The sequence below is a fragment of the Heteronotia binoei genome, chromosome 5, assembly GCF_032191835.1.
Source record: "Heteronotia binoei isolate CCM8104 ecotype False Entrance Well chromosome 5, APGP_CSIRO_Hbin_v1, whole genome shotgun sequence".
Taxonomy (NCBI): domain Eukaryota; kingdom Metazoa; phylum Chordata; class Lepidosauria; order Squamata; family Gekkonidae; genus Heteronotia; species Heteronotia binoei.
This window is the reverse complement of record NC_083227.1, coordinates 8,490,584-8,514,978: the sequence shown is the minus strand read 5'-3', so window position 1 is coordinate 8,514,978 and position 24,395 is coordinate 8,490,584. Positions and strand designations below refer to the sequence as shown.

The following is a 24,395-nucleotide window of genomic DNA, read 5'->3' as shown; positions in this document are numbered from 1 at the left end:
TGAGACCACTCTCCCCACCATACACACACATACACTGAACTTCCTGAAGAGCTGTTGGCCGATCAGCCTCCTTTACGGCAGTGGCAGCTGTTCTCCCATGCAGCCCGATGAGGGTAAGGGGAGCAGGCAATGGGACAGGCCCCAGAAGAAGCAAGGACAGACTACTGCATTGGAGAATCCAAATGGGAGAAACCTTTTGAGTGCTTAGAGTGTGAGAGAAGATTCATTTAGAGTGGCACTCTTCAGCTGAATCCATGATCCCACGCCTGGGGAGCAAATGTTGAAAAGAGATTGAGAAAGTGTGACGATTTTCAAAAGTGTATATGAGGTTGTGTAGGGGAGAAACCTTTTGAATTCTTAGACTGTGGAAAGAGATGCTGTTGCAGAAGCACTCTTTGATGGCAACTGATAACCCACACAGGAAAGACACAATTTTAATGTTGGGAGCTCTGAAAGAGATTCAGTCAGAGAGGTAGTCTTCTGCTGCATCAAGAAACTCACACAAGGAGGGTCCATGTAAGTGCTTAGCCCATAAAAAGAGCTTTCCTCCTATTTCACACCTAAAAGACAACCACAGACCATAAAAAGTATAGAAAAGGTCCCAGCTGCTTTTAAGGGCTGTAATCTCAGTAAAGGTGCAAGCATCAAGTTGTTACCAACCCCTGGAGTGATGTCAGATCATGATGTTTTCTTTACAGACTTTTTACGGGGTGGTTTGCCATTGCCTTCCCCAGTCGTCTACACTTTATCCCCAGCAAGCTGGGTACTCGTTTTACTGACCTCAGAAGGATGGAAGGCTTGAGTCGGCTACCTGAACCCAGATTCTCCTGGGATCGAACTTGGGTCATGAGCAGAGCTTGGACTGCAGTGTATCCAGAAAAGGTGCCAACTCCTTTAAAAGGCTTGACTCTACAGAAGAAACCTTATCCTTTTGGTTCCAACGAGAAATGTTTGTTCATAGAATCATAGAGTTGGAATGGACCTCCAGGGTCATCTAGTCTAACCACCTTAACATAAGAACATAAGAGAAGCCATGTTGGATCAGGCCAACGGCCCATCAAGTCCAACACTCTGTGTCACACAGTGGCAAAAAATGTTATATACACACATACACTGTGGCTAATAGCCACTGATGGACCTGTGCTCCATATTTTTATCTAAACCCCTCTTGAAGGTGGCTATACTTGTGGCCGCCACCACCTCCTGTGGCAGTGAATTCCACATGTTAATCACCCTTTGGGTGAAGAAGTACTTCCTTTTATCCGTCTTAACCTGTCTGCTCAGCAATTCACAATGCAATTCACAATTCACCTTCACAATGCAGGAGACCCACAAATACCTACCCCATATTCAGTGCTGTCAGATGGCCATCAAGCCTCTGTTTAAAAACCTCCCAAGGAAGGAGAGCCCACCACCTCCTAAAAAGGAAGCCTGTTCCACTGAGAAATCGCTTTAACGGTCAGTAAGTTCTTCCTAATGTTGAGCCGGAAACTCTTTTGATTTAATTTCAATCCATTGGTTCTGGTCCTACCTTCCGGGGCCACAAAATTCCACCCCATCCTCTAGATGACAGCCCTTCAAGTACTTGAAGATGGTGATCCTATCACCTCTCAGCCGCCTCCTCTCCAGGCTAAACATCCCCAGCTCCTTCAACCTTCCTTCATAGGACTTGGTCTCCAGACCCCTCACCATCCTCATCGACAGCAGCACCGACTTCTCATCACCTGACACAAAAGGAATCTTTATTCGCAGCAGGGAGGAGCCAGTTCAACAGCAGCAGATAAACAGACGGATACTATAAAATGTATCAAGCCCTTTTCCAACTGCAAATACTGTTCACTCTTTGTTTTCAAATTAGGATACAGTTGGGTCCTATGATGGAGTGGACTCTATTCTGTCCTGTGGGCTGATGGCATAGATCTAGAGACCAGAGAGAAGCCATCCTAGCTTCATGACTTTGCTGGACTGAGGGCCGAACTATGCTAAGGTCACATTGCAGTGAAGAGCTACCTAGGAAACGCTTCGGTCTCCACTCTGAGGCTGAGACTTTTAAGATTCTGCCATCTAACACCATGTGCCAATGTATTAGATAGAAAAGTTAGATTTCCTCTTTTATGCTGCTAGACTAGATTGTTCTTTAAGGATTTAATAAACCTTCTCTATTTTGCTGAGATCTGCTTTTTTGTGAACCTCTGGCCTTGAAGATGCAGAGAACCCTGGCTTGGGTTCCTTGACAGGGTGGCAGGTTGAGGGGATCGAGGCCTTTGTCCACAACTATAACGCACTCTCTGACTCAGGGAGGGAGGTTATTATTTTGGAGAGTCAGTATGGAAAAGGCAGGGAAGAAGACAAGAACATCAAGGGGTACTGCTGAAATGGAGGTTACTGTGGGGCAAGATTCGGGTATTTCTAGCAGGTGCTAGAAGGCATGGAAGGAGAAAGCTCCAGCCCTCAAATCCCTGGCATGACCAGGAAGAAGAGCTTTATCTAGGGAGCACAAGAAGAGAGCACTGTGGGAGAACTGGGTTTGATTCCCCTCTCCCCCTCCATGTGCAGCCAGGGCCAGGCTATCTGGGGTCCTGGGCGAGGCTACCTGCTTGTGCCCCCCTCCCCCCACAATTTTTAAAAACATGTTCCAGATATTTCTACAGTGCTGTAGGATGGCTGAGAGCTGGAGTCTACTCGTAGGTCTCTTTCTTGCCCTCTGCAGAATTAGAGTCTGATTGCAGCTGTGTCCTATTATTCCGTTCATTCAGCAGTGGCTTGCGTGGGTTCACATGTTTCTAATAAGCATTAGAACATAAGAAAAGCCATGTTGGATCAGGCCAATGGCTCATTCAGTCCAACACTCTGTGTCACACAGTGGCCAAAAAAAAATTATATATATATATATACATACACACACACACACACACACACACACTGTGGCTAATAGCCACTGATGGACCTGTGCTCCATATTTTTATCTAACCCTCTCTTGAAGCTGGCTATGCTTGTAGCCGCCACCACCTCCTATGACAGTGAATTCCACATGTTAATCACCCTTTGGGTGAAGAAGTACTTCCTTTTATCCGTTTTAACCTGACTGCTCAGCTATTTCATCGAATGCCCACGAGTTCTTGTAATGTGAGAAAGGGTGAAAAGTACTTCTTTCTCTACTTTCTCCATCCCATGCATTATCTCGTAAGCCTCTATCATGTCACCCCGCAGTCGACGTTTCTCCAAGCTAAAGAGCCCCAAGCGGTTTAACCTTTCTTCATAGGGAAAGTGTTCCAACCCTTTAATCATTGTAGTTGTCCTTTTCTGCACTTTTCCCAGTGTTATAATATCCTTTTTGAGGTGCGGTGACCAGAATTGCACACAGTATTCTAAATAAGACCGCACCATCGATTTATGCAGGGGCATTATGATACTGGCTGATTTGTTATCAATTCCCTTCCTAATAATTCCCAGCATGGCGTTGGCCTTTTTTATTGCAATCGCACACTGTCTTGACATTTTCAGTGAGTTATCTACCACGACCCCAAGATCTCTCTCTTGGTCAGTCTCTGCCAGTTCACACCCCATCAACTTGTATTTGTAGCTGAGATTCTTGGCCCCAATGTGCATTACTTTGCACTTGGCCACATTGAACCGCATCTGCCATGTTGATGCCCTCTCACCCAGCCTCAACAGATCCCTTTGGAGTGCCTCACAATCCTCTCTGGTTCTCACCACCCTGAACAATTTAGTGTCATCTGCAAACTTGGCCATTTCACTGCTCACTCCCAACTCCAAATCATTGATGAACAAGTTAAAGAGCATGGGACCCATTACTGAGCCTTCAGCACTCCACTGCTTACCGTCCTCCACTGCGAAGACTGCCCATTTATACTCACTCTCTGCTTCCTATTAATCAGCCAGTTTTTGATCCACAAGAGGACCTGTCCTTTTACTCCATGACTCTCGAGCTTTCTAAGGAGCCTTTGATGAGAAACTTTATTAAAAGCTTTCTGGAAGTCAAGGTAAACAACATCTATCGGGTCTCCTTTGTCCACATGTTTGTTCACCCCCTCAAAGGCAAGATCTTCCCTTACAGAACCCGTGCTGAGTCTTCCTCAATAACCCGTGTTCATCAATGTGCCTACTCATTCTGTCCTTGATAATGGTTTCTACCAACTTTCCCGGTATTGAAATCAGACTGACTGGCCTGTAATTTCCCGGATCTCCTCTGGAACCCTTTTTAAAGATGGGGTGACATTTGCTACCTTCCAGTCCTCAGGAACGAAGGCAGATTTCAATAAAAGATTACATATTTTTGTCAGAAGATCCACAAGTTCAACTTTGAGTTCTTTCAGAACTCTTGGCTGTATGCCATCCGGACCTGGTGTTTTGCCTCATAAGCATGCTATAGATGCTTTAGAGTGATTGCATACCAGGCTGTCTACCCGTTTCTGCCCTTTCTGTCAATCCACCTGGTCCCTGGGCATAGCCTCCGCTGGGACCCATACCTTGTCTGCACAGCAGGTGTGGTCCAAAAGAGGCTCCATGCAGAAGGCCCAGACTGGGGAGAAGATGGGGCAGCTTTGGTGCATTGAACCAAACATCTTTACAGCTGGTAGCTTTAACAGTCTGACAGGGGCTGCTGAAAGCTCTGGACAGAAGATGGCAAATGGATCACTATTTAATGTGCAAACGGTGACTATAAAATCCAATCCAGCTATTTCCCAAAGAGAGTTTCTTTTAAAAGCAACATACCCGACGGCTCTTCATTAAACATGGGGCAATTTTTGCCAAATCAAGGGAAGCCCAGCATAGCTTGGGGGTGGGGGGGAGTCCAGTTCACCCCCCTTTTGCTGGTGCTGGTTTCCTTTTGGGCCCCACTGGGGTTGTGCTCCTGGCAGGGCCTTGCAGGAGACCTGGGAAGGAGGGGGAGGGGTGGGGATTGGGGCTGCCATGGGATTTGTGCCTCAACTGGGATGGGATTGCTGACTTCCAGGGAGGACACACTAGAGAGACCCCTGTTCTGTGAATATAGTAATAATCAGTAACACTCAACATTTATGAACACTCGGTAAGTTCAAAGCACTAAGCACGTATTCACATAGAATCACATAAACACAAAAACATGGCAAACATAAGATTAAACAAAGCAAGATGCATGAGTTCTGATGACACACTCCATCAAGGATGAAAAATCCCAGTAAACGGTGGACTCTCATGGTGGCTCATGCATCTTGCATTGTTTAATCTTATCTTTGCTATAATTTTGTAAGCGTTTACGCGATTCTATGCGAATTCTATGCGATTCCATATATTTTGAGGATTGATTAGAAAGCAAATTAATTTTTCTGCATTAAGCTTTTGGAACTTTCCAAATGTTCATTGAGTGTCACTAACTGATTATTATGATGTTAACTGAACACAGGTCTCTGCAGTGTCTCAGCCTTACTGTGTTCCTCCCATTTGGTTTGCAACTTCCAGGGAGGGCCTGGAGATCTTCTGGAATAACAGTGCTGCTCTCCAGAGACCACAGAGATTAGTCCCCCTGGGGGAAAGGGCGACTGCAGAGGAGGGGACTCTGTGGCATCGAACCCCAATTGATCTCATCCGCAACCCCCCCCCCCCCCAGTCTCCAGGCGTTCCCCAACATGGAGTTGGCAACCACAGCAGAGGGAGTGAAGGGCCCTGAGAAGAGTGAGGTGGGAGGGAGAGAATAGTTCAGGTTTTCCAACTGCCTGGAGGAAGGTCTGAATTCGAACTTGACTTTCCCTGGGCCCAGCCTTCCCTCTGGGACTGGTCTGCCTTGCAGGGTGGGTGGGTGGTGGACAGGAGGGAAAAGGGACTTGGGCGGAGCTCCTGGAAGATGGGCGGAGTGGAAATGTCTAAATCTGAGTTGGGGAATTTTCGAGGAGGCAGCCCTCTTCTCCAGACGGAGAAGTGTGGGGATGAATTGTAATCCGGAGAGATCTCCAGGCCCCACCGGGAAGTTGGCCAGTCCAGCAGAGACCCTGCGGGAGGAGAACCCCCCTTCCTCCAGCCTGGGGGCAGGGATAATCCAGGGCGGGGGTCCTTCCCCTTCAGCCCCCTGGCTACCCCCACCAGCTGTGCACCCTCGCCTGACTCCTCAGTGGCTTTCAGCATTTCCCTGGACTTGCAAGGAAGGGCCAGGAGACCCAGAGAGGTTTTCTCTCCAGGGGGGCAACAGAAATGCCAAATGGTCTATTCCAAGAAGAGCCTGGTGCCGTCATCACTAAACCGCCCCCTTTTCTCTCCCCCCCCCCCCCATTTAGTTGGATGGTCCTTATTCCAGGAGGGGGAGGACTCAGGAGGGGGGCCCAAGCTGCAGCCTCCTTTCTCTGAGCAGCCCGGGACACCCCGGGAGGAGCAGAACCGCCTCCACCAAAGTCATTCCCGAGCAGCCCCATTGAGCAGCACAAGGCGTAGCTGACGGCAGCCCGGCTGAAGCTCCTCCAGGACACCTTTCTCCTTCCTCTGCAGTACGGGGAGGGTTAAAAGCACTGAGCTGCTTGCTAGAGAGGCCGAGCAAGGAGAGGGAGGAGGGGGAAAGGGGAGGGGTTTGCATTTGCAGGACTGGGAGGGGAGCAGAGAAGCTGCAGGAGGAGGGGAAAGCCGTGCAGCAGCCGGATCCCAGGAGGTCTCCTTGGAAGTAAGTCTTATGGGGGAGAGAAGCGATTAGATGGAGGGAGGTGGAGATAATTGCAAGCCTGGGCAGTTTTCTGGATGAATTTGTTGTATATTCCCTGCTTTTTATTTTGGGGTGAAGGGTCAAAAACTGGCTGAGTAATAGGAAGCAGAGAGTGAGTATAAATGGGCAGTCTTCGCAGTGGAGGACGGTAAGCAGTGGGGTGCCGCAGGGCTCGGTACTGGGTCCCATGCTCTTTAACTTGTTCATAAATGATTTAGAGTTCGGAGTGAGCAGTGAAGTGGCCAAGTTTGCGGATGACACTAAATTGTTCAGGGTGGTGAGAACCAGAGAGGATTGTGAGGAACTCCAAAGGGATCTGTTGAGGCTGGGTGAGTGGGCGTCAACGTGGCAGATGCGGTTCAATGTGGCCAAGTGCAAAGTAATGCACATTGGGGCTAAGAATCCCAGCTACAAATACAAGTTGATGGGGTGTGAACTGGCAGAGACTGATCAAGAGAGAGATCTTGGGGTCATGATAGATAACTCACTGAAAGTGTCAAGACAGTGTGCGTTTGCAATAAAAAAGGCCAACGCCATGCTGGGAATTATTAGGAAGGGAATTGAAAACAAATCAGCCAGTATCATAATGCCCCTGTATAAATCGATGGTGCGGTCTCATTTGGAGTACTGTGTGCAGTTCTGGTCGCCGCACCTCAAAAAGGATATTATAGCTTTAGAGAAGGTGCAGAGAAGGGCAACTAGAATGATTAAAGGGCTGGAGCACTTTCCCTATGAAGAAAGGTTGAAACGCTTGGGACTCTTTAGCTTGGAGAAACGTCGACTGCGGGGTGACATGATAGAGGTTTACAAGATAATGCATGGAATGGAGAAAGTAGAGAAAGAAGTACTTTTCTCCCTTTCTCACAATACAAGAACTCGTGGGCATTCGATGAAATTGCTGAGCAGACAGGTTAAGACAGATAAAAGGAAGTACTTCTTCACCCAAAGGGTGATTAACATGTGGAATTCACTGCCACAGGAGGTGGTGGCGGCCACAAGTATAGCCACCTTCAAGAGGGGTTTAGATAAAAATATGGAGCACAGGTCCATCAGTGGCTATTAGCCACAGTGTATGGAGCACAGGTCCATCAGTGGCTATTAGCCACAGTGTATGTGTGTATATAACATTTTTTGCCACTGTGTGACACAGAGTGTTGGACTTGATGGGCCGTTGGCCTGATCCAACATGGCTTCTCTTATGTTCTTATGTTCTTATGTGTGTGTTTGTGTGTATGTATTTTCCTTTTGGCACACACTGCCTGTCTCTCTCCATCCCCTCAGGAAGAAGGCTTTCTTCATAGCCCAGTGAATAAAGGCATGTTTTCATAGACAGAGGTGGCCCAAGAGAAGGGGAAGGAGATGGAAGAGCAGGACCCCGAAGGACCTGGAACTGGCAAAGGAGCAAGGAAAGGCCCCCATCCCATCCAGCATGGAAGTCGTGTTGAATTCTGGGAAAGGGCTGGGCCAGAGGTCCTGGCTAAGGATACCCTGAGGTCAGAAGTATGTCGCCAATGTTTCCGACAGTTCTGCTACCATGCGGCTGATGGCCCCCGAGAAGTTTGCAGCCAGCTCCATTTACTTTGCAGCCAATGGCTGAAGCCGGAGAGGCGCACCAAGAAGCAAATCCTGGACTTTGTGATCCTGGAGCAGTTCCTGACTCTCCTGCCCCAGGAAATGCAGTGCTGGGTCAGAGGATGTGGGCCGGAGACCGGTTCCCAGGCGGTGGCCCTGGCCGAAGGTTTCCTCCTGAGTCAGGCAGAACAGGTGAGGAGGGGATTCCCTCCAGATGTGTCTAATTCAAGCAACAATATCTCATCTTATCTTAAAGTTTCCTTGCCAGATTATTGCCCAGAGCCTCTTGTGCTAGAGAATTTCTGACCCCTGCAGATAACTCATCAGAACTGCTGATAGAAGGGTGCAGAGTGTGGGAATGGGGCAGGTCCATTCCTTGATATCTTTTCCATTCCATCTCTTACCCCTCTCCCTTGCTGCTGTTTCAGATGCAGGGACCACCTTTGGCGATGGAAGCTGCAATGCCTGAGGCAGAAGGAGCTTCCTTGGAGCAGGGGCAGAGGGGGCAGGCAGTGGAGCGTGCCCAAGATGCCCTCTCCTGTGGTAAGGACTCCTTGTGCCTGGGGAGCCTGTGAATGTGATGGGTAGAGAGGTCAGGTCAGGGGGGGAAATGCATATTTCTATAGGCAACACAGAGTTCATTGGTGGCACTCAATAGCCACACACTGTGATGTCTCTAAAAGATCAGACAAACTCCTGGAGGACCATTTATCCCATAACTAAAAATTCATCCCTCACATTCCTTCCTTAAAAGGTCTCAGATTCCCTGGGGAGGGGAAGGCAGGCAAACCTCGAAACGGACCCTCCACCTTCTGGGGAAGCAGAGCTCTGAAACCACTCCCTGGGGGCCAATAATCATGGGGACATTTTCCTTCTTTGCCTGTGCTTGAAGGGTCATCTGGGGGGCTGCTGTGGGTCGTAGGGGGTGGAGTAGGGATGGCAGGCTATGGGGCCCAGCACTTCTAGTTGCTTTGGGGAGGGTCTTGGGCTGGGGCATGGGACAGATGTGATGTCATGTTGAGGTTGTGTTAGGCTGAAAACCTGATTTAATTTAATTTAAATTTAATTTGTGATCTATACCCCGCCCTATCCCGCAAGGCAGGCTCAGAGCGGCTTACAACATTAAAACGTTACAGTAACAATAAATAAAACATATCCAATTCAGCATGCCCCAGAGAAACTCTGAAAGCTCATTCCTATGACCCTAAAGTCCCCAGAATTGTTGTAGTCATGGCTGGTCCAACAGGATGGTGCTATCTCATGCTATTGCATATCCACGCCTCATTTCCCTCCTTGTAGAGCAAACACAACTCTGAAAGAAGTCTGAAATACATTGGCAGTATTTATAATTCCTGAGGCTCATCGGTCCCTGGTGCTTCCCTTCTGCCTCTCTCAGAATGTAGTATAAAGTATTTTAAAAATGAGTTGAGTGTACATAGCGGAAGGTTTCACAACCCTGAGAATAGTGTGTGTGTGAACCAGGAAACAAACAAGCAAACACCCTCCCTTGTCTCAGGAACAGGCAGTGAAGAGATGCTGTTGAGCCGTTGTCTTTTCCAAGGTGTGGGAACAGTCGCTGCACCTCCAATCCAGGTAGGAGAGATGAGCGGGGGGGCACAGCCTGGGTCCCTCCTCCTTTCTCAGGGGAGCTTTTGCTCCTTCAGTTTCTACAAGGGGTCCATGAGAGAGATCCTATGAATGCTGTTGCGTTTACCCATCCCAAGCCTTACTCTTGGGACCTTCCCAGACGATTCCCTTCCAGTGTGAGATCTCTGAAGAGGAGGAAATCTTCTTTTTTTCCAGGGTCCCTTTTCCTTGGAGGAGGTGTCCATCTCTTTCACGGAGGCAGAGTGGGCCCTGCTGGATCTGGGACAAAGAGCTCTGTACAGGGAAGTCATGCTGGAGAACTATGGGAACGTGGCCTCTCTGGGTAAGGATCTTTCAAGGGCACCAAAGGTGCAACTTGCTGCCATTGTGAGGTGGAATGAATCCAAATATTGAATAGCAATGCAGCATTTTGACCCCCTTCCCACCACTTGGGGCGGGGCTGCAGCTCCCTGGCAGAGCATTTCCTTTGCATGCAAAAGGTCTCAGGTTCACTCCCCAACATCTCCAATGAAAAGGATCAGGTAGGATGTGAAATGAAAGACTCTGCCTGAGACCCTGGAGAGCCGATGCTGGACTGAGTGGATGATACTGACTCCAAGGGACCAGGGGTCTGATTCAGTCTAAGGAAACTTCACGTGTTCATAGAATCATAGAATTGGAACTCCCCTCCAGGGTCATCTAGTCCAACCCCCTACAAAATGCAGGGGATTCAGGACTACCCTTGTTGCATGCCCAGAGGATGTTATTAAAAAAAAAACCCTCCACAAACCTTGGCTAAAGTTGCTTCCTGACCCCGAAGTGGCAGTCGCATTTTCTTGGGCATGTAAGAAAGGGGCACAAGATCTAAGCACTGATGCAGTCCTTCCTTTCCACAGACCCCTTTTAAAAATAAAGTATATTAAGGATTTAAAAATAAGGCATCACAAAACAGCACAGTTTCTGCAGCTCAGCAACGGTAAAACAAAACAAATACTAACTATTCTAAGATAAGAAGCACTTAAACGGCACTCCTTGTTGCAGCATCAGTATTGCAACTGGAGCCTAATGTACTCCAGAGAGATGTATTCATCATGATGCAGCAAGGAAACATCCAGGTGTACTAGCATACCGGGAGCATAAAGTTAGCCTGACTTCCCTCTCCTCCATGCCCATATTATACTTTCTGCCTCTCTAGGATCAGGTGGTATGAATGACCCAATCAGAGGTCCTGCTGGATGGAATTTTCCAGCATCTGCAGTGCTGGCACCACCACTAGGCAAACTGGGCGGTTGCCTAGGGCGCCAGCAGGGCAGCGGTGGCAAATTTGAACTCCCCCCTCTCCTCCAAGGCTAACGCCTACATTGCCCCCCGCCTCTCCGCCCTTCCTTCCCCACCCCATGTCAATTTCAACGCCTCTCCCATTCAGGAAGTGGGGAGGGGAGGAGTCAGTGGCAGTGGGGCCGCCCTTTCAGGAGGCTGGTCCTGACAGATTGTGAGCATGGCCGCGTGGCGTGGTTTTACCTTCTGATCAAGTGATCGGCAGAGGGAGGGCTTTAGAAAGCCAGAACGTGGCGCTCCTCTGCAGCACTGAAAGGGTTAAGGCCACAAAGTCATTGGCTAGAGAGGCCCAGCAAGAAATGCAAGGAGGGGGAGGTCAGAGAAGAGGAGGGCCTCTTGCTTGCCTTCCTTGCCTGTGCACGCATGCGCAGAGGAAGGAGTTTGCTTCCGAACTTGGGCCAGAGCACAGAAAGGGCTGCAGAGAAGCTGAACCGGAGAACAGCAGCGCAACTGGAGCCTGGAAAAGTTTCCTTAAAAGTAAGCCATTGGGCGGGAGGGGAGGCGGTGATCATGCATGCCAAGGCACTGCTGTGCTAAGTTGGTGGGGGATTTCTGGATGAGGGGGGACTGGGAGGGGAAGAAGACCACAGAGTCCTCCCTCCCACTCCTTGTTCAGCCTCTTTAGCAAACACCTGTGCTGCTTTAGTCCTTTTCCATCCGCAGAGACATGACAGAGGCTTCCGGGCTTCCCTTCAGCCTGGCTTCCCTCTCCCACCTACGCTCTGTAATGATGCAGCTCGGTGGGGGATGGTGCAGAGGCAGGGAGGAAAGCTTCCTGTGCAGCCTGAGGCAGGGACTGTTCCCCTCTTTCTGCTTCTGTCTCTGGGGCTGTAAAGCCAGCGCTTCTCCCCGGGGACACAGCAAGCCCTTTAAGGGGGGTGGGGGCTGGAGCCCGGCTCTGCCCTTTCCCTCCAGAAATATTGTCAAAACTCCCAGAGGGGCGCTTTCTAGCCACAAGAGGTCCAGGGAGCAACAGAAAAAAGGCTTCCTCGTCTGCTTAAGAGCGATCCTATAAAGCCTCCTCCCCTGCCTGGCTGTTACAAACCCAGGGATTCAGGGCTAAAGCCGCCATAATCAATTACTGTGAATACATAACTAACACATTTTACTACAGATCCAAATATTATTTCTTATGTTCAGTAATCAATAAATGAGCCCCCATCTCTTTCATGCATAGATCCATTGCACAGTCCACAATATGAAGTGCCCTAAATGTCTCTTGAAGGGCAAGCGTCTTCTCGGCCTCTCACAAGAGCAGGGGGAAAGTGCTCGGGCTGATCCTGCATGTCTTGAATCAAGAGCCTGCAAACAGACTGCTCAGTTTCATATGTCGATATCACTGCAAAGTGGGAACCTTGTGAGGACGGCAGGGATCAATTTCTCAGGAATTTCTTTTACACTGTAGTAAACTTTGTTGGTTATTTCTTCAGGGTAGTTGATTGTTTTTTGGCTTCAGCCACCTAGAGGTTGGTAACTCTGAGAGGCACCAGTTTTGTTCAGCTATGTAAGCGGAGTTTGTTGGGGAGCAAAAATAATCAGTGTCTTTCAATGTAAGGAAAGTTCAATACGTGAAACTGACATTCTGTTTCTGGTCCTTTTCATTCTGCAAACCAACAACCCAAGCAGGCCTTTTGGGAAGTGGAGTGAGTTAAGGAAGGGATGTGGGCTGGGGGAAGGGAAGTCCTAAGCCCCTGATACGGGCCCACTGTGGGGCTCAGGCTGCCAGCAGGGGTCCAAGGCCCACCAAGCAGAGGAGAGGAACATTTTAGATACCTCAGTTGCTAAGGTGGAGAGTGCCTAGCAACCCCATGGTGCTCATAGAGACACCACCCACGCCCACCAATCAGAGTATTAGATGGGTCCCCTGACAGGCAGACAGGGGTGGAGCATGCAGATGTGGCCACACCCCCAAGATGTACAAGGCCAGGAGGAACAAATGCTGCACAAAATTCCATCACTGTGAGGATTGTGTCATGAATACACACCAAGGAGATCCACAGATGCGGGTTCGAGTCCCCACCTGCAGCAGTGTTTTGCAAAGTGGGCACACAGCAAGAGAACACGCCTGCCCCAAACGCTTTGCCCCTGCCCCATCCTGCCATGGCTCATTGGGCAGAGGCAGATGTGGTTCAATGCCAGACTGTCCCTCCTGCAGTGGCGCTTAGGTGGGAGGAAGGGCATCTTTTGCCAGGTGAGAGAGGTCAGACACACACACCCCAGGCAGCACAACAGGGAGAAACACCAGGGCCCGGTCCCAGGAGGGAAGGGTTCAGATCTTGTTAAGGGAGATGCCAACAAGAATATGAAGCCTGCCTTTTGGGGGTCAGGAGGCCCAGAAAGGAATCCCAGATTTGATCAAATATATTAAATCATTCATGCTGATTGGCTTGTTGCAATGGCAGGTATTTTGGATAACTCTCCCCCCCACTTCCATCTCCAGCAGGGCACCACTGAGATAATTAGTAACCATGCAAAGGTGTCCAAGGTCTTGGCATAGGCTTCATTCCAAATAGTCTGGACAGTGGAAAAGGGTTCTTATTTCAGGGTGAGCAGGAATACGGGGCAGGGAGAAAATCATGACAATTCTCAAGGATGAAGGACTTGTGGTACATTCCCTGCTTCTTTTTTGGAGTGGAGGTTGTATTTATAGGTGCATGTATGTGTCTGTGTGTTTGTGTGCATATACGTATCTTCCTTCTGACACACTCCTGTTTGTCTCTCTCTGTCCCCCCAAGGAGAAGCCTCCCTTCAGAATAAAGAGAACTTTTCAGAGACAGAGGTGGCCCAAGAGAAGGGGCAGGAGATGGAAGAGCAGGACTCAGAAGGACCTGGAACTGACAAGAGAGCAAGCAAAAGTCTACATCCCACCCCAGCTGGGAGTGGTGTTGAATTCTGGGAAAGGGCTGTGCCAGAGGTCCTGGCTAAGAACACCCTGACCTCAGAAGTATGTTGCCAATGTTTCCGACAGTTCTGCTACCATGAGGCTGATGGGCCCCGAGAGGTTTGCAGCCAGCTCCATTTACTTTGCAACCAGTGGCTGAAGCCAGAGAGGCACACCAAGAAGCAGATCCTGGACCTGGTGATCCTGGAGCAGTTCCTGACTCTCCTGCCCCAGGAAATGCAGTGCTGGGTCAGAGGATGTGGGCCGGAGACCAGTTCCCAGGCGGTGGCCCTGGCTGAAGGTTTCCTCCTGAGCCAGGCAGAGGAGAAGAGGCAGGCAGAACAGGTAAGGGGATTTTCTCTAGGTGTGTCTAATTCAAGCAATGATATCTCACCTTATCTTAAAGTTTCCTTGCCAGATAATTGTGTCGAGCCTCTTCTGCCAGAGAATTTCTGACCCCTGCAAATAACTCATCAGAACTGCTGATAGGAGTGTGCAGAGTGTGGGAGTGGGGCAGAATCCATTCCTTGGTCTCTTTTCCATTCCATCTCTTACCCCTCTCCCTTGCTGCTGTTTCAGATGCAGGGACCACCTTTGGAGATGGAAGCAGCAATCCCTGAGGCAGAAGGAGCTTCCTTGGAGCAGGGGCAGAGGGTGCAGGCGGTGGAGCAGGCCCAAGATGCCCTCTCCTGTGGTAAGGACTCCTTGTGCCTGGGGAGCCTGTGAATGTGATGGGTAGAGAGGTCAGGTCAGGCGGGGAAATGCATATTTCTATAGGCAACACAGAGTTAATTGGTGGCACTCAATATCCACACACTGTGATTTCTCTAAAAGGTCAGACAAACTCCTGTAGGACCATTTATCCCATAACTTTAAAAATTCATCTCAAATACATTGGCAGTATTTATAATTATTATAATTCATAGGTCCCTGGTGCTTCTCTTCTGTCTCTCCCAGAATGTAGTAAAAAGTATTTTAAAAATGAGTTGAGTGTACATAGCGGAAGGTTTCACGACCCTGAGAATAGTGTGTGTGTGAACCAGGAAACAAACAAGCAAACACCCTCTCTCCCTCCCTTGTCTCAGGAACAGGCAGTGAAGAGATGCTGTTGAGCCGTTGTCTTTTCCAAGGTGTGGGAACAGTTGCTGCACTTCCAATCCAGGTAGGAGAGATGAGCCGGGGGTGAGCACAGCCTGGGTCCCTCCTCCTTTCTCAGGGGAGCTTTTGCTACTTCAGTTTCAACAAGGGGTCCATGAGAGAGATCCTATGAATGCTGTTGCGTTTACCCATCCCAAGCCTTACTCTTGGGACCTTCCCAGATGACTGCCTTCCAGGGTGAGATCTCTGAAGAGGAGGGAATCTTCTTTTTCTTCCAGGGTCCCTTTTCCTTGGAGGAGGTGTCCGTCTCTTTCACGGAGGCAGAATGGGCCCTGCTGGATCCGGGACAAAAAGCTCTGTACAGTGAAGTCATGCTGGAGAACTATGGGAACGTGGCCTCTCTGGGTAAGGATCTTTCAAGGGCACCAAAGGTGCAACTTGCTGCCATTGTGAGGTGGAATGAATCCAAATATTGAATAGCGATGCATCATTTTGACCCCCTTCCCACCACTTGGGGCGGGGCTGCAGCTCCCTGGCAGAGCATTTCCTTTGCATGCAAAAGGTCCCAGGTTCACTCCCCAACATCTCCAATGAAAAGTATCAGGTAGGAGGTGAAATGAAAGACTCTGCCTGAGACCCTGGAGAGCCAATGTTGGACTGAGTGGATTATACTGACGAGGGGTGTGTAAAAAAAATCAGTTTTGGAAATATACGGGGCCAGAAAATTCGGAATACCGTATATTTCCAAATACCAGTACTCGGAATAGCCGTATATATGGTAGATGCGCAGCTATTTCCTAATATACGGCCCCATTATATCCCATGGCCATTGAAATCAATGTCAAAATAGGGTATATTGGAAGCGACCTGGAGGGGAGGGGGTTTGAGGGAGAGTCCCCAAATTTGCAGGGGACCTCTACAGGACTCTTCCTTACAAACCTGCCAAGTCCCAAAAAGATTGAGCCAGGGGGTCCCAATCCATTATATATTTTGTTTTCTGCTGTGTGATCCTTGTGCTTTTTTATTGATGTTTTATTTTAAAAATTGCAATGCAAAATCCCACTATTCTCCTACTTTTCGTAAACAAAACATTGCAATAGTTTTAGGCTTGTTTGTACATCATTTCCTTTCTCCCGCCTCCACCCTCAAAGTCTCCTGGCTCCACCCTCAAATTTTAGTGGGCCACGAAGGAGAAGTGTAAAAATAACCGGGCCACAGCGGGAAAAAGTTTGGGAAACCCTGTTCTAGAGGCTCCCAAGACCATATTTCCTTTCCAAATGAGTTGGTTCAGAGTGAGTTCAGAGTGAGTAAACCCATTGCAAAAGGATATAAAGGATGAAATCAGAATCTTACAACATAAACTTCATTTGTTAATGTTAGAGGAAATGGACAGGAAAATTTTATACTCTAAACAGCATCATTTCGAAAAAGCTAATAAAGCTGGGAAATGGCTAGCTTATAAAGTGAGGAAGGAAAGGGAAAAAAGACAATAAAGGCATTAAAAGATAAAGAGGGAAGTCTCAAAACACGAACTGAAGATCTAAAAGTAATAATTAAAGAATTGTATACTGAATTATATAGAAAGGGGGAGATCTCTAAGGAAAAACAAGAGGAATATTTAGTAAACAACCTTCAGATGAAACTAACAGAAGATAAGTCAAAAATATTGAATGAACCGATTGCTATGTATGAAATAGAAGAAGTTTGGTCTAACCTAAAGAAAAATAAGGCGGCAGGTCCAGATGGCATACCCCCCGAGTACTACATCACTCTTAAAGATATCCTTATAGATCATTTTAAAAGTTTAACAGAGGAGGTTTGGTCTTCTGCAAAGCTTCCTGATTCATGGGCAGGTAGTTATGTTATGTTGATTCCGAAAACGGGTGGGCAACTGGACGATATTAGGTATTATCGTCCAATTTCCCTACTAAACGTGGACTACAAATTATACGCATCAGTCTTGGCTAACAGATTGAAAAAGATTTTATTAAATGTAATACATCCAGACCAATCAGGTTTTCTACCCAATAGATATATGCGGACCAATATTCGGATACTTGCAAATGCGATGGAATATTTTGATTTAAGTCGGGATAAACAAGCAGCCTTTCTTTTTATTGACACTGAAAAAGCTTTTGATAATTTAGATTGGAACTTTCTGTTTAGAGTTATTAAGAAAATGGATTTTGGGAAGGATTATGTTAGTAATATTGAAGCAATCTATGACAAACAGGCAGCTAAGATAATCATTAATGGGGAATTAACCGAAGAAATAATGCTCGAGAAAGGGACAAGACAGGGCTGCCCGCTTTCTCCCTTATTATTTATTCTATCGCTGGAAGTTTTAAATAATGTGATTAGAGGAAACCCGAAAATAAGGGGTCTGAAGACAAAGGGAGAAGAGTACAAAATTCTGGCCTACGCAGATGATTTGGTCTTAATCTTACAAGATCCGGCTGAATCTGTGGACGAGGTATTAAAGGTATTAGATCAATATGGTGAAGTAGCAGGTCTGAAGGTGAACAAACAAAAATCAAAAATTTTGACAAAAAACATGACTTCACAAGAATCGCGAGACATAGAGAGAAGGATGGATTTTAAATTGGAAAAAAAAATAAAATATTTAGGTATTACATTCTCCAATAGATGTAGTACAATTTATGATAATAATTATATCCCGCTTTTAAAGGAAACGTATCAACAGATGAAAAAATGGAACAATTTAGGGCTATCCTTTATGGGGAGGGCCGCCCTCATTAAAATGTCTGTTCTCCCAAAGATTCTATTTCTATTACAAATGGTTAATTTTGCCGCTAGAAAGCCATTTTTCGTTAAGATTAATCAACAGATAAGATCATATATCTGGCAGGGGAAAAAACCCAGGATTAGGTGGAAGGTCCTAACCGATATAAAGCAAAATGGAGGCTTGGCACTCCCTGATCTTGAAGTCTACCATCTAGCCTGTACAACACTTTGGTTAAGAGACTGGATATTGTTAGAAGATAAACGTATCCTTGCTATAGAAGGCTCGGATCTAAAAACTGGATGGCACGCTAATCTTTGGTATTCGGGGGAACCCCGGAGATTTTTTAAAAACCATCTGATCAGGAAATCCCTTTATGAAGGATGGATCAAGATTAAAAACAAAATTTATGGTGAAAAAACCCCCAGATGGATTTCACCTGAGGAGGCTTCGGTCCACCCTCCTCTGTGGAGCCCGGCAAAGTTGATCAGATACTCAGATTTACTTGACGACAAGGATAATTTGAGAAAGAAAGAGGAGCTTGAGGCTTTAGGCTTGAATCTGGATTGGTGGGTAATGGTACAAATTACTACAAAATATAATAGGGATAAGGTCTCAGGTTTTTCTAAACATAATTTTGATTTTGATAAAATCTTGGTATCAGGTCCACGTAAAATGATCAAGAGAGTATATAATTATGTTTTACAAAGGAAACTGGAGGATGAGGTGGTCAAATCGGCAATGATTAAATGGGCGAAGAACCTAGAGAAAAACATTACGTTAGAACAGTGGACTCTTTTATGGAAAAATAACTATAGTATAATTAAACCAGCTAGTCTTAGAGAGAATTTTTTTAAACTTTTCCATCGGTGGTATATTACACCAGTCCAACTAAACAAAATGAACCCCTCCTACTCCCCGAAATGCTGGAAGTGTGGTCAATGTTTAGGTTCGTTTTTTCATTTATGGTGGTATTGTGAAATGACTAAAAAATATTGGATTATGATACATAGATTGTTAACACAATTGTTAAAGGTGAATATTCAACTGAAGCCAGAGACATTTTTGCTTTCTCACGTTCGAAACGAAATTCCGCGGGAAGATGAGCACATCACTGTTTACATCCTGACAGCGGCCAGGATCCTTTTTGCTAAACTTTGGAGACAGAAGGCTGTCCCACTCCGAGAGGACGTAATTCGTGAGATATTAAATATTGCTGAAATGGATGTTTTGTCAAATCTGATAAGAGGAAAGTCAAAATGTGAGGCTATAAAGAAATGGGAAAAACTATATATTTGGTTGGAAAAAGGTTGATTGGTTTGAATTTAGTCAATGTTTACTGATAAAAAGTTAATTAAGCTATTTGGTTAAAGACAACAATGGTGGCATACCATAATCTACCTCTAATAGGTTGTTTTTTTTCTGTGATTAATTTTTTTATCTTCTGTTGATTAAATAAAAGCAAAATAAAATAATAAAAAAAAAGAGTGAGTGACCTTCACTCTTATGTCAAGAGAACAGGCCAGAAGCAACCATATGAGATTCCTGATTCCCTCCTGAGCCACATTTGGTCTGGTACAATCATAGAGGCCGGTGGGTAAGGAGGGAGGGAGGCCATAATCTGGAGGCTCAGAAGCTCCTTCTGGGCAAGAGTTCAGCTGAAGTTCTTCACGGGTGGGGGAGGTATCCTTAAATACCAGATATTCTTGGGGGAAGGTGGAGGGGTGGCTAAAATCAGTCCAGCTGGATGAAGCCAAAGGGCCATCAGTCCTTTCCTCCTGCAGTCCCATAGACGCCTTTTGGTCTTACCAGCCTTTCCAAGTGCTAACAGTTTCTCTCTCTTTATTCCAGCAGAGGATGATCAGAGGAATGAGGAGGGTGAGAAACTTCATCAGGAAATGCCGGATAAAGATAAAAATGAAAACTTTAACGAAAATGTCAGGAATGCAATCAGAGTGAAGAGAAAGAAAGGTGGCTGTATGGCTGAGAAGCATGATGGAAGACAGTGGAATATACATTTTCCAAAGCACAGAAAAATGAAAGCAAGCAAATCCATTCAGTGCAGAAAGTATTTCAGAAACAGTTCACAGCTTCTTGCACATCGAAGAATAAAGAAACAGGGAACATCTGAATACTCAGAGACAAGACATAAATTCAGTCTCAGTAGTAATATTAAGCAGCATCAGAAAACTCACGCAGAGGAGAAACCTTTTGAATGCTTGGAATGTGGAAAGAGATTTAGTACGAGTGGCAGTCTTCAAAAGCATCAGAGAACCCACACAGGAGAGAAGCCTTTTGAATGCTCAGTGTGTGGAAAGAGATTCATGTGGAGTGGCAGTCTTCAATATCATAAGAAGACCCACACAGGGGAGAAGCCTTTTGAATGCTTGGAGTGTGCAAAGAGATTTAGTACGAGTGGCAGTCTTCAAAAGCACCAGAGAACGCATGCAGAAGGGAAGCCTTTTGAATGCTCAGTGTGCGGAAAGAGATTCAGTCGGAGTGGCAGTCTTCAATATCATCAGAAGACCCACACAGGGGAGAAGCCTTTTGAATGCTCAGAGTGTGGAAAGAGATTCAATCGAAATGGCCATCTTGAAACGCATCAGAGAACCCACACAGGGGAGAAGCCTTTTGAATGCTGGGAGTGTGGAAAGAGATTTAGTGCAAGTTATGCTCTTCAAAAACATCAGAGAATCCACACAGGCAAGAAGCCTTTTGAATGCTTGGAGTGTGGAAAGAGATTTATTACGAGTGGCAGTCTTCAGTATCATCAGAGAACCCACACAGGGGAGAAGCCTTTTCAATGCTCAGAGTGTGGAAAGAGATTCAGTACGAGTGGCAGTCTTCAGTATCATCAGAGAACCCATACAGGGGAGAAGCCTTTTAAATGCTCAGAGTGTGGAAAGAGATTCAGTAAGAGTGGCAGTCTTCAAAGGCATCAGAGAATTCACACAGGGGAGAAGCCTTTTCAATGCTCAGAGTGTGGAAAGAGATTCAGTACGAGTGGCAATCTTCAGTATCATCAGAGAACCCACACAGGGGAGAAGCCTTTTCAATGCTCAGAGTGTGGAAAGAGATTCAGTACGAGTGGCGATCTTCAAAAGCATCAGAGAACCCACACAGGGGAGAAGCCTTTTGAATGCTTGGAGTGTGGAAAGGGATTTATGTGGAATGGCAGTCTTCAAAAGCATCAGAGTATCCACACAGGAGAGAAGCCTTTTGAATGCTCAGAGTGTGGAAAGAAATTCATGTGGAGTGGCGGTCTTCAAAAGCATCAGAGAATCCACACAGGAGAGAAGCCTTTTGAATGCTCAGTGTGTGGAAAGAGATTCAGTCAGCATGGCAGTCTTCAGTATCATCAGAAAACCCACACAGGGGAGAAGCCTTTTGAATGCTTGGAGTGTGGAAAGAGATTCATGTGGAGTGGCAGTCTTCAAGAGCATCAGAGAATCCACACAGGAGAGAAGCCTTTTAAATGCTCAGTGTGTGGAAAGAGATTCAGTCAGAGTGGCAATCTTCAAAAGCATCAGAGAACCCATACAGGAGAGAAGCCTTTTGAATGCTCAGTGTGTGGAAAGAGATTCAATGAGAATGGCAGTCTTCAATATCATCAGAAAACCCACACAGGGGAGAAGCCTTTTGAATGCTTGGAGTGTGGAAAGAGATTTAGTACGAGTGGCAGTCTTAAAAAGCATCATAAAACCCACACAGGGGAGAAGCCCTTTGAATGCTCAGTGTGTGGAAAGAGATTCAGTCAGAGTGGCAATCTTAAATATCATCAGAAAACCCACACAGGGGAGAAGCCTTTTGAATGTTTGGAGTGTGGAAAGAGATTTAGTACGAGTGGCCATCTTCAAAAGCATCAGAGAACACACACAGGGGAGAAGCCTTTTGAATGCCCAGTGTGGAAAGAGATTCATGTGGAGTGCCAGTCTTTAAACACATCAGATAACCCACAAAAGGGAGAAGCCTTTTGAATGCTCGGAGTGTGGAAAGAGATTCAGTACGAGTGGCGAGCTTCAAAAGCATCAGAGAACCCACACAGGGGAGAAGCCTTTTGAATGCTCAGATTGTGGAAAGAGATTCAGTCAGAGTGGAAGTCTTCAAACGCATCAAAGAACCCACACAGGGGAGAAGCCTTTTGAATGCCCAGTGTGGAAAGAGATTCATGTGGAGTGCCAGTCTTTAAACACATCAGATAACCCACAAAAGGGAGAAGCCTTTTGAATGCTCGGAGTGTGGAAAGAGATTCAGTACGAGTGGCGAGCTTCAAAAGCATCAGAGAACCCACACAGGGGAGAAGCCTTTTGAATGCTCAGATTGTGGAAAGAGATTCAGTCAGAGTGGAAGTCTTCAAACGCATCAAAGAACCCACACAGGGGAGAAGCCTTTTGAATGCTGGGAGTGTGGAAAGAGTTTTAGTATGAGCAGCGATCTTCAAAAGCATCAGAGAACCCACAAAGGAGAAGCCTTTTCAATGCTCAGAGTGTGGAAAGAGATTCCATACAAGTGGCCATCTTCGGTATCATCAAAGATCTCACACGGGGGAGAAGCCTTTTGAATACTCAGAGTGTGGAAAGAGATTCAGTCAGCGTGGTAGTCTTCAAAGTCATCAGAGAACCCACACAGGAGAAAAGCCTTTTGATTGCTCAGAGTGTGGAAATAGATTCAGTACGAGTGGCCATCTTCAAAAGCATCAGAGAACCCACACTCTGGAGAAGCCTTTTGAATGCTCAGAGTGTGGAAATAGATTCAATACGAGTGGCCATCTTCAAAAGCATAGGAGAACTTACACGGGGAGAAGGCTTATGAATGCTCAGAGTGTGTAAAGAGATTCATGTGGAGTGGCAGTTCAATGGCATCAAAGAATCCACACAGGGGAGAAGCCTTATAAATGCTCAGAGTGTGGAAAGAGATTCATGTGGAGTGGTAGTGTTCAATGGCATCAGAGAACCCACACAGGGTAAAAGCTTTTTGAATATTCAGAGTGTGGAAGAGATTCATATGGAGTGGCAGTCTTCAGTGGCATAAGAGAATCCACACAGGGGAGAAGCCTTATGAATGCTCAAGCATGTGGAAAGAGATTCACGTGGAGTAGCAGTCTTCAGTGGCATCAAAGCTGCCTTAAAGGGCTGTGATATAAGTAAAGGTTCAAGCATCAAGTTGTTACCAACCCTTTGGATGATGTCAGATCATGATGTTTTCTTTACAGACTTTTTACGGGATGATTTTTGACAGAGTTTTGTGTGCGTAGGAAGGTGCCCCTGTATGAGTAGGTCCAGAACACTGTGGTAAGAAACAAAACTCCAAAACAGCCAAGTAAACAGTTGTATTCAGGGTTAACACGTAGAAAGCAGTCTCAGGCAAGCCAATGGGTCATACACATCAAATCAGTCTGTCCAATATACAGTACCAATTCTATGTCCAAGTAGAGAAGTCAAAAGTCCAGTCCATACATCAAATCAGTAGCCATGCAATCCTCCAGAGTTTCAGTATATAAGCAATATGTTCCTCCTTCACTCACAACGTCCGTCTGCTCCTTCTCATCACCCACACCCACACTAGGCAAGGCTTTTTACTGATATGGTACAGCCATCCAATCATAACTCTGATTGTCACATTAGCTGCACCAGTGATTCTCGTGACTCCTGTATAGCTTAGCTACATAACAGATGATTCAGCAGTTTTTAGTTCTCTTAAAGCAACTTTAACACTGTCAGTTTTCCATTGCCTTCCCCAGTCGTCTACACTTTATCCCCATCAAGCTGGGTACTCGTTTTACTGACCTCAAAAGGATGGAAGGCTTGAGTCGGCTACCTGAACCCAGATTCTCCTGGGATCGAACTCGGGTCGTGAGCAGAGCTTGGACTGCAGTGTATCCAGAAAAGGTGCCAACTGCTTTAAAAGGCTTGACTCTACAGAAGAAACCTTATGCTTTGGGTTCCAATGGGAGATGTTTGTTCATAGAATCATAGAGTTGGAAGGGACCTCCAGGGTCATCTAGTCCAACCCCCTTCTCAATACAGGAGACCCACAACTACCTACCCCAAATTCACAGGATTTTCATTGCTGTCAGATTGCCACCTAGCCTCTGTTTAAAAACCTCCAAGGAAGGAGAGCCCACCATCTCCCGAGGAAGCCTGTTCCACTGAGGAATCGCTCTAACGGTCAGGAAGTTCTTCCTAATGTTGAGCCAGAAACTCTTTTGATTTAATTTCAACCCATTGGTTCTGGTCCTACCTTCTGGGGCCACATAAAACAATTCCTTACCATCCTCCATATGACAGCTCTTCTAGTACTTGAAGATGGTGATCATATCACCTCTCAGCCGCCTCCTCTCCAGGCTTAACATCCCCAGCTCCTTCAGCCTTTCTTCATAGGACTTGGTCTCCAGACCTCTCACCATCTTCGTCACCCTCCCCTGGACCCATTCCAGCTTGTCTATATCCTTCTTAAAATGTGGTGCCCAAAACTGAACACAATACTCC

General features: G+C 46.6%; 1 protein-coding gene across 1 annotated transcript in view; it reads left to right on the top strand.

Moving 5' to 3' along the window:
* LOC132571635 (zinc finger protein 208-like) overlaps nt 1-21,740 on the top strand; it is a gene marked incomplete at its 3' end in the record, with an annotated part of 71,144 nt that extends 49,404 nt beyond the window's left edge. Inside the window, 2 exon segments of the mRNA XM_060238434.1 lie at nt 20,467-21,157; nt 21,242-21,740. Coding sequence (XP_060094417.1) covers nt 20,467-21,157; nt 21,242-21,740 — 1,190 coding nt within the window.
* Between the last annotated feature and the right edge of the window lie 2,655 nt (nt 21,741-24,395).